The sequence below is a fragment of the Solanum lycopersicum genome, chromosome 2, assembly GCF_036512215.1.
Source record: "Solanum lycopersicum chromosome 2, SLM_r2.1".
Taxonomy (NCBI): Eukaryota; Viridiplantae; Streptophyta; class Magnoliopsida; order Solanales; family Solanaceae; genus Solanum; species Solanum lycopersicum.
Genome location: NC_090801.1, coordinates 35,711,272 through 35,721,962, shown reverse-complemented (window position 1 = coordinate 35,721,962; position 10,691 = coordinate 35,711,272). Strand labels below are relative to the sequence as shown.

The 10,691-nt window shown below is 37.5% G+C and overlaps 2 protein-coding genes across 2 annotated transcripts; both read right to left on the bottom strand.

The window, feature by feature from the left end:
• Positions 1 to 1,901: 1,901 nt before the first annotated feature.
• Positions 1,902 to 3,288, bottom strand: LOC138342006 (uncharacterized). Its single transcript, XM_069294187.1, has 2 exons — positions 2,728 to 3,288; positions 1,902 to 2,663 (listed from the first exon to the last, which is right to left on the bottom strand). Exons 1-2 carry the CDS (start codon positions 3,286 to 3,288, stop codon positions 1,902 to 1,904), a joined length of 1,323 nt encoding a protein of 440 aa, XP_069150288.1.
• A 332-nt stretch (positions 3,289 to 3,620) lies between these two features.
• LOC138342005 (uncharacterized) lies at positions 3,621 to 10,027 on the bottom strand. Its single transcript, XM_069294186.1, has 2 exons — positions 9,611 to 10,027; positions 3,621 to 3,779 (listed from the first exon to the last, which is right to left on the bottom strand). Exons 1-2 carry the CDS (start codon positions 10,025 to 10,027, stop codon positions 3,621 to 3,623), a joined length of 576 nt encoding a protein of 191 aa, XP_069150287.1.
• Positions 10,028 to 10,691: the final 664 nt, after the last annotated feature.

Below are 10,691 nucleotides of genomic sequence, written 5' to 3'. Positions count from 1 at the left end.
ATTTCTTCTAGAAGGATCTTCAAAAATGTGAAGTGAACTGGGCTCCTCTATGTGAAATTATGGACAAAGCAATCCTATGCAATCTCACCATCCCATCAATGTAGAGTCTCGCATAATCCTCGACTCTGTAAGTAGACTTAATAGGGATAAAGTGGGCAGAATTAGTCATCCTGTCCACAATAACCCATATGAGGTCTTGCTGTCTCCTATTCTTCGGAAGACCAACCACGTAGTCCATATTAATAGCCTCCCACTTCCTCGTAGGAACCTCGATACTCTAAGTAAGACTTCTAGGCTTAAGATGTTCTGCCTTAACCTGTTGACAATTAGCACACTTGGCCACATATTAAGTAATGTCCTTCTTCATGCCATCCCACCAATAAATTTGGTTAAGATCATGATACATCTTGGTAGAACATGGATGTATGGAATATCAGGAACCATGGGCCTCTACAAAAATCTTGGACCAAAAATCATCCACATATGGTACACACAGCCTGTCCTAGTACCTAAGTATATTGTCACCTCCGAAAGCAAAATACTCATTCATCTTAACTAACATTGAGTCCTTCAGCTCCATCAACAAAGGATCAAGATGTTGACCCTTGTTCACTTCAACTACTAAGGATGATTAAAAACTAGGATGAACTTGAACACACCCACTAGTAGAGTCAACTAACTGCACACCCAACCTGGCCACTCTGTGTATATCTTTCACCAACTCCTTCTTCTCATCCTCAACGTGGGTTGTACTTCACATGCTCATCCTACTCAAAGCATCAACAACAATATTAGCTTTACCTGTATGGTAGTAACATTCATTTCATAGTCCTTTAACATCTCCAACCACCTCCACTAACGTAGATTCAACTCCCTTTGTGTGAAAACATACTGGAGACTTTTGTGGTCTCTGAGCACATCCATATGCACTCTATACAAGTAGTTCCTAAACAATTTCAGTGCGAAAACTAGAGCTGCGAACTCCAGGTGATGAGTGGGATAAATCTTTTCATGAATCTTGAGTTGTCTGGACGCATAAGCTATCACCTTACAAATCTGCATAAGAACACAACGCAAACCAACCCTAGATGCATCACAATAATCAGTGTAATTATCACCACACTTAGGCAAAGTAAGCATCATTGCTAAAGTGAGTCTATCCTTGAGCTTTTGAAAACTCTTCTCACAAGTGTTTGCCTTTTCAAACTTGACTTTCTTCTTCGTCAAACCTGTGAGTGGGGAAGCAATGGAAGAAAAACCCTCCACGAACATGCGATAGTAACCAGCCAATCCCTAGAAGCTACGAATCTGTGGGAGTAAGATGTTTTGGCTAGTTCTTAACAACCTCAGTCTTCTTGGGATCTTCCTCGACACCATTCTCGCACACAACATGACCCAGGAAGGTCACTGATCTTAGCCAGAATTCACACTTGCTGAATTTGGCATACAACTGATGTTGTCCAAATACCTGCAAGGTTAGTATCAAATGTTGTTCATGCTCTTCCTTGGTCTTAGAGTATATGAGAATGTCTTCAATGAATTTTATAACAAAAAGTCAAGGTATTCACATAAGAATCTGTTCATGAGATCCGTAAATGCAATTAGTGCATTCGTGAGACCAAATGACATAACTAGGAACTCATAGTGACCATAACGGGTACGAAAGGCTGTCATTGGGATATATCCATCCTTAACCCTGAGCAAATGGTACCCTTAATGAATATCAATCTTTGAGAATAAATTAAACCCTTGAAGTTTGTCAAACAAGTCATCTATTTTGGGAAGTGGATATTTATTCTTCACAGTGACTTTTTTGAGCTGCTAATAACCGATACACATTCTAATAGTTCCATCATTCTTTTTCACAAACAAAATTGGAGTACCCAAGGGGATATGCTCGGCTAAATGAAACCCTTATCAGTGAGATCTTTTAATTGCAGCTTCAACTCTTTGAGTCCAGCTAGAGTCATTCTGTTAGGAGGAATAGAAGTTGGTTTAGTATCAGGTTCTAAGTCGATACGAAATTCAATCTCTCGAGGGGGAGGCAAATAATCATGAAATACATCTTGGAACTCATTCACTACAAGAAATGAGTCTATGGAAATAATGTCATGATCTGAATCATTAACTCTCACAAGATGACACAATAACCCCTTGGATATCATTTTATTGGCCTTAACGTTCGAAATCAAGAAATTAGGATGACTCGAGCTGTACCCCTCGCATACTAGTTTTTCCTCAGTAGGGAAACAAAATCTAACAACCCTACTACGACAATCCATACAAGCATAACAACTATGAAGCCAATCCATGCCAAGAATAACATCAAAATCATGCATTGGTAACTTAACCAAGTCTGCATACTTAGTGTTACCACATACAACTATTGGGCAATCCTTGTATACTCTATCAGTTGTTACATTTTCTCCTAAATGTGTACTAACAATTATAAGATCATGCAGAACATCAGGAAATATCTCAAAAGTGAGAGAAAGTAAAGGAGTTACAAAGGAAAGGGTAGAAACTGGATCAAGTAAAGCATAAAAAAAAGTTGATAATACTTGCAGCATACATTTGACCACATCAGCGGACTTAAACTGCTCCTCCCTGCGCTTCATGGCGTAGAACCTGTTTCTCTTAGGAGGCTCGGCTGTTGCTGCACCCTGTGTATTATACCTAGGATGAGCATTACCTACAGCTGACCCCTTTCAGTGGGTAGTCCTTTACCATGTTCCCACTCTTATCAAACCCGAAATAGGCATTAGTACCATGTCTGCACTTTCCACTGTGAGCACTTCCACACTTAGCGTAGTTCTTTCCGCGACGCTGTATATCACCTCCACTGCCCTTCTTGGGCTTGGTTCTGCCTTCTCTAAGGGTTGTACTCCTCTGAAAGTTAGAGTTCCCTAAACTCTGTTGCCCCTTTTTGAATATGGGATGCTCACGGACGCCAAAATTGTTTCTATTTCCTCCATTACTAGGAATTTCCTGATCATGAGGCTGAGGCCTCCTAGTATCATGGATACGGCTCTTCTTCCAGCTTTCCTCCACCTGCTGGACATGCACCATCAACCTAAAGAGGTCCATGTTATCATGGAGCATCGAAGAACCACACTTCTTCTCTAGAGCTCCGGTGATTCCTGTGAGAGGCCTACTCATCTCATTTCTGATATTAGATATAAGGGAAGTAACATACCTGGATAGTTTAACAAACTTCACGGAATACTCCTTGACTATCATTGATCCCTGTTTAAGGTTGATAAACTCCTCAACCTTGTCCTCCCTCATGTCCCTGAGAAAGAATCTCTGCAGGAAGGTTGTCTTAGACAACTCCCAAGTGACCAAAACTCCGCCCAATGCTTGTCTATCCTTCCACGTCTTGCATCATGTATGTGAAACATCCTTAAAGTGATAGGTAGCCAACTCAGCTTTCTTTGTATCTGTGGCCCCTATGGCCACCAAAATCTTATGTACCTTGTCAACAATCTCCTCAGGATCTTCTGAAGTCTTTGATAATGTGAAAATAGGAGGATTCATCCTCGTGAAGTCTCGTAGCCTGTCAGCCATGCTACGAACCAGTGGGTTCTCCTTTTGAACATTCTGTCGGTTGACTTGGTCAGTCATGTCCAGGGCTTGGATAATGATTGTGTGTGCCATCTGGGCCAAAGATGCCCGCACCTCGCATCAGTCAACCTAGTTGGGTTAACTGTCATAGCCATTCCTTCAGGTGGAGCCTCCTGTGTAACCTGATTGTGCCCAAAAGCTGCTCCTCCTCTCCTCTAACAAACATTCCTATTAGTATTCATTCTCTGAAAAACAATAAGAATTTATTTTTAAAACGCTCATAACACGAAGAAATCATACATTAGGAAAAGGAACGTTAAGATCAGAAGAAGTGAAATTTTCCTACGCATCATTCAATATCTAATTCAAGAGAGTGGTTCACTTCACTACCATGACTTAGAAACAACTCAATGTGGTTAATGTGAACTTATTATCCTCGAAATTTAACCTAGTACTCTGATACAAACTAAGTCATGATCGGAATCTAGACCCCAGATGAGACCGGCGTCGATGACCTCTCAAAGGTCGCATAAAAGCCTACATACGTCATTTTTTCTTCATCTAGGTTAAATTTAGCAGAAAATTTGAATTTTTTGTTACTTAACATTCATGTAAGTAATTCTATTTAAACTCATAAACGTTAACAATCAACCATCTAATATTAAGATTATCAAATGAAAGAAATAGTTCATAATTGCATTAAACATATTTTTGCCAAAACGACACCAATACAAAGTGTGAAATGAAAGTGGAAATGAAACACTAGGGGAACATGCTCCACTAGCTAAAGCCTACATCTAAGCTACGAAAAAAATAGTAGACATCCTTGAAAGCATGAGGGTCTACCAAATTCGGATGAAAGTTCCATGTCCGGATAGCTGCATAGTTGTACTGTAAGCTTTAATGTCCACCTGTGCTTGCAACTAAAAGTAGATATTGTATGGGGTTAGTACACAGTTGTACTAAGTATGAGTATATACTTAATCAATTCATAAGATAACATCAATTGAACTTTATGACAAAGTACAAGCCATCATAATTAAAGACCCAATATCCTTCAATAGCCATCTTCCATGGTTTTACCATTAACCAATCAATTCCACCCAACAATAGGTGTACTATCATCACACCATGGTATATAACATAATGTCTAAGTTAACCATAGCAATCCTAATCAATTTGATCAATGGTTCACGATCTAGGGTTAAGAGTAAAATGGTTCTTTAATAAATTTTTCAAAAACAAAGATCTATCCCAACAATAATATCTACTAGGAAGTCCATAAACGAATTAAAACCATAAAGACAGCCCACACATTCCCCTACTTTCATCAATGTAAAAGTAAGAACCAAATAATTGGGAAAACTGGGGAAAGGACATGATCTTTATAAAATTCCAAAAACTAACATCAATTACTCAATAATATACATTTGACTAGTCATAGTAAATCATCATTTAACATAATTAATCAAAAGTTTCGACATTTGAAGAAAACCCATTTGTAGAGAAAAACTCTAAGAATTGGGTATTTGAAAATAAACTTCGAGAGAACCTATTGAGAAAGGAATTTAAGAGTGAAGAACTCACACCTTAATGAAGCTTCACCCACAAAAATAGAGTGAAAACATTGGAGACTTTTTCTTCCTCTTCATGCTTCTTAATCATCATTGAAGGATGAATGGAGAGAGAGAAAGTAGCAAGAAGTGGGAGCAATTTGGATTTCAATTTGTGTTTGAGTTTGGAGTCTGAAATGAATGAAAATTGACCTAAAGTAAATATATATAGTACACCCCAAAAATTGTTACGAACCGAGAGTACCAACTAGAAGTTAGGGCATTCTCGAACCGGAACACGATGTACTTGACATCTCAGAGGTCTTATACAAGCCCTTAGACATCATTATTTCAAGGCTAAGTCTCAAAGTCATCATTATTAAAATTAGTGCCTAAATTAAAAATTTTCATACAAAATAATAATACTTCAAAATATCTTCTTTATAGAAAAACATAATTAAAGGCTAAATCTCAAAGACGTCATCTTAGATATACCAGTTTATTGGGACACGGCCAATACTTCACCATATAGGAAAATATCTAAGTTTATACAAAACATTCGATAAGGAAATCTAAACATCAATATGTCCTCGAATCTAGTTGGGACATACCAACTCTTGCCTTAATGAACACTAATACAAGCTTCCACTTTAATACTCCTCTCAAATTCCACCAACACCTTTAGAGATAGACAAAAGTTGGGATTAGTACAACAACTTGTATTATATATAGCATAATGCAAAAAATAATGATAAACAAACTTTTGTATGAATCATTCTCGTTTTGGGAAAACCTTTTAAGACATAGTAGCTTACAAGTCAACATGTATGCATATAAGTCATATTCCAAAATATAGCATTAACATCCCTTCAACCCATATAAACATATACACCTCCCATATAAGGTTATCCTAAGACTTACTTAAGTAAGACAAGAAGAGAGTGACCATACACCCTCCTCAAGTCTACCTAAACAATCCTTAGGACAACCTAAAATAAGATTGTTCCCTTATTCATTCATTTACTCCAAACGTAAGGTTACTCCAAGATTCATCTAAGTAGGACAAGAAGAGACCATCCATACACCATCTTCAACCTTACCTAAGCAACACTCAAAGCTACCCTAGATAGAGTACATTCTAGTCAACATACATAAGCGAAAGTCATAATCATTCGTTTAGTAAATTGGAAGACATTTCATTCATTAAGGACGTCACATAATTGTGTTACAAAGACTTAGGGAACCTACACTCTAGGACAATCATAGCCTACTCGTGCCTTGTCTACATAGCATCCCATTCCACTACCTAAACATTGTTGGATTTATCAAATACTAGAATGTATCCCACATTATGAAAATAGGCAATAACTGACATAGACCATTTTATCTAGGTATGGAATCTGGAGTCTACCCAACTCCGATGGATGGTGTTCTTATTTCCAAGGGTAGAACTAAGACATATCCCATATAGGCACATGGTTTAGGAATATCAAGGTATTTTATGCACTCTAGTCTGCTTCTTATGTAGAGAAACATTGAAGTATATTCCCTTTTTCAAGTATAGCTACATACCATTATATATAAACTTGGTGCTAGCCTTTGTTCTGATGGAGTAAGTTAAATAAAAAGGGGAATATGAAAAGGTATTATCTCTTAGTCATTACCTAGTAATAATTCACCTACAAAAGATGGGTCCACTAGGGCTGCCACTTGATAGTCTATAAGGATATCTCATTCTAAACATTCTTTTTAAGTAGAAGGTTCAAAATATTAGTCATGCTTAGAAGGGAACTATCTTCAGTATACTGATCCTAGACAGTCATTAAACATTCATCTTCATATCACATACTAAATACTGTTCAAGTATCATATAGGAATACCAAGTCAACTTATAAAGATACACTTGTAACACAATCATAGGCATCACCCTAGTCTGTCACAATCACACATAGTCAATCATGAGAGTTCAATATGTCACACACACATGTATCACATATTTATTCACATTTCTAATATTAAAGTCTTAACATAATAATATCACAATTCATAAAATAATGTCGAAAAGGACATGTTCAATACAATTCAAAAAGTATTGACGACGAGGCTACATCATCTAAAGTATAAAACATAAGCACCGCAACCATAAGAAGACCATTTCAATCATAAATAAAATTCAAGACCTAAATTACATAATATAAAGAGAATTAGGGCAGCGTACCACCAATCCATTCTCACCACTTCAATTCATAGCTAAATAATCCAATACAATACCAAAAGGCCCATCCCCATGGTCATGATCATCAATTCAATACACAAATCATATTATTTAATGAATCTAAATAAAATCCATATAGATTTATCAATCTATGACAGACTATGAAGAATCATACATTAATTGTGATGAAAAGCCCACAAGATTGTTTGACAAAAACTTGAGAAAAATAGTCTTCTTCTTTGGAGCTCCCAAGCATCAACAATGGAGGTTTTTGGAGAGAAGAATGCAGAGGTTTTATTTTGAGTTAAGGGTTTAGATTTGATTGGTGATTTTAGGGGTATAAAAATAATAAATTACCGTCAATAAGTCATCTCAAAATTACTGAAAATACCCTTGAACTTATTAGACATTTTAACAAACTCAAATATGACTTAAAACGATGCGACCGAATCTCGTAGATTACTAAGTTTCGTGGAGGAATTTTCAAATCTTGTTTCAGGAAAATTTGGAGACAGAATAGTTCGTGACAGCCCCGCGTCGCAGGGAAAGAATTTTTCCCTAATAGTGTCAGTTACGAGACGCGCAACCACTGCCAGATTCTGGCTTGCGCGGCAGATTGCTTGGCCAACTTTGGGTCCTCTTTGGGGACCCTTTGGCTAGTCACCGGGGCGTTGTTCCCAAAAATTTAGACCTTTTAAATTTTAGTCTACGCGTAGGAACAATCTCTACTCAATTTCACCCTAAAAAATCCCCAAATACTTCACTACATAACACTACAATACACTAGTTTAACTGCGACTAGTTTCGAACATCTTGGACGTTCTTGGACCTTTGACTTCCAAACACTTCCAAACATTATATACTGCCTAAGAACAATAATATTAACTATATTATGAATTTAAGCATCATGACACAAGTATTTGTCTCAAGTTAAACTTAGCTCATTTTTCGGGTGTAACAAAAATGCCCATACTACACCTCATTAAGTTGTACTTCAAAAATGTAAAGTAAAACTTAAATTTATGTGAACACCCATCCATATTCACGCCCCACATCATGGTCTGGGAAGTGCATGATTGACCCTGATGGTGGTCGTGGAGTGGTGAGGCAGTAGCTCCCTCAAACGGCCACCTCCACTTTTTCCCTCTAAGGAAACATCATTAGCCACCTTGACCCCCTCAGTAAAGATTCACCATGGAACATTAAGTGAATCATGTTTGTTTTAGGCAGTATCCCTCCCCAACGCCTCACCAAACTCCTCTGAATAGGCTAAGGCATTTCACAGTAGCCCGCCCCCTTCGGTAAAGTGCACCATGAGTCGTGAAGAGGCTACTGATGTCCTGGACAGATGCTAGGTCCAAAGACCTTTTACCCTTCTTGTATATGTCATCTTCATGAGATCCCCACCTTTGCCGTGGTAATGACCACGAGCCCTGGTCATGCCCGTGAAGAGTGAGGCAGTAGCATACTTTCTTGGGAAGCCTTGGCCTCTTGGCTTTTGGTTGCACTTGAAGTTTTACACTCACTTGGCCTTGCTTCTTTATACCCCATCACAGGCACGTATGTCCATCAACATTACATAGCCGTTATTAATCCTTTATGCCCCTCTTTAACATCATAAAGGCACCACACTAGTACAAGTTACAAGTCCTTGATGTTTTAATTCCAACACCTTTTAAATGATTTATATTCATTATGTTAGGCCTTATAATAGTTCTTGAAACCTTATAAACTAATGTGAGGCTCTATATTAGGTTTTAAACTTTCGGAGTGTTGCATTATCCCCCTCTTAGGAACATACTTTCCCGAATGACACTAAAATCTTTTGAAGGGAAGGATAGACCCAATACTAGCAGCCCAACAAACAACATATATACTAAACATGATTTAAAACTCAAACATGGCATTTAAATATAGCAATCCAAAACATCAATTACTACACTAAAGAGCATAAAACCACGACATGAGTAATTTCCTTCTCACAACAACATAAACTCAGCATATCATCAAAGAGTAAATTATGTAAATATTCAACCTATCAACATGCTAAATAATATTTCCTCAAGGAAACTACATACCAAATACACAAAGTAAGTGCAAATCAAGACAAAGAGCATTTTTCCTTGAACTTCATTTCGGCAAAAATTGTTACCATAAATATGAATATCATTCAACACAAGTCAAAAAATATTTAACTCATTATTTTAATTACTGATACGAATAACTAACCTTAATTATAAAAAAGATGAGGGTAACGAGACTTCATGTCGGCCTCAACCTCCGATGTTGCTTCCTCAATTAGGTAATTTCTCCATAGAACTTTTATGATTGCCACCTCTTTGTTCCTCAATTTCATCACTTGATGATCAAGGATTTTCACCTGGACCACTTCATAGGCGAGGTTCTCATCCACACTTACAATTTCTATAGGAAGAATGGATTCGGGATCACCCATGCCCTTCTTAAGCATGGTGACACGGAACACCGGATAAACTGAAGCTAGTTCACTAGGTAATTTTAATTCATATGACACATTACCAACCCTTTGAAAAATTTCATCGGGACCCACATAACGAGACTCAACTTCATTGTTTTGACCAAATCTCATCACCCCTTTCATGGTTGAAATTTTTAAATACACATTATCACCTTCTTCAACTTCAAGATCTCTCCTTCTATTGTCGTGATAAGACATTTGCGTACTATAGGTCATCTTCAACCTATCCCTTAAGACAAGAACTTTCTCCAAAGTTTCATATACCAATTTGGGACTAAGGAGTGAAGACTCACCAACTTGAAACCATCCAATCATATATTTACATCTCCTACCATAAAAAGATACAAAATGATCCATGGATATGGAAGATTGGTAACTATTATTTTAAGAGAACTCGACCAAAGGCAAATGTTCATCCCAATTACCTTTGAAGATTATCACACAAGTTCTATGAATATCCTCAAGGTTTTGAGTAGTATGCTCTGCTTGACAAAACTTTTGAGGAAATCGATGCTTAACTTCACCTTTGTACCCAACCCTTTATGAAACAACCTTTCAAACTTATATGTGAATTATGCACCCAAATCCAAAATGATGGATAACGGATACCATTGAGACATAAAATCTCATCTATGAAGATCATGGCATAATCATCTGCCTACTAAGTGGAGTTCACGGGAATAAAATGAGCGGAGTTTGGCAATCTATCAACCACCAACCATATAGGGTCATTTTACCTTACAGTCCAAGGCAAGCCCATTATGAAGTCTGTATTAATATCTTTCCACATCCAAGTGGGAACTTGCATTTCTTGATGTGCCACCTGATTTGATGCTCGACTTTCACCTGTTGGCAATTTTGA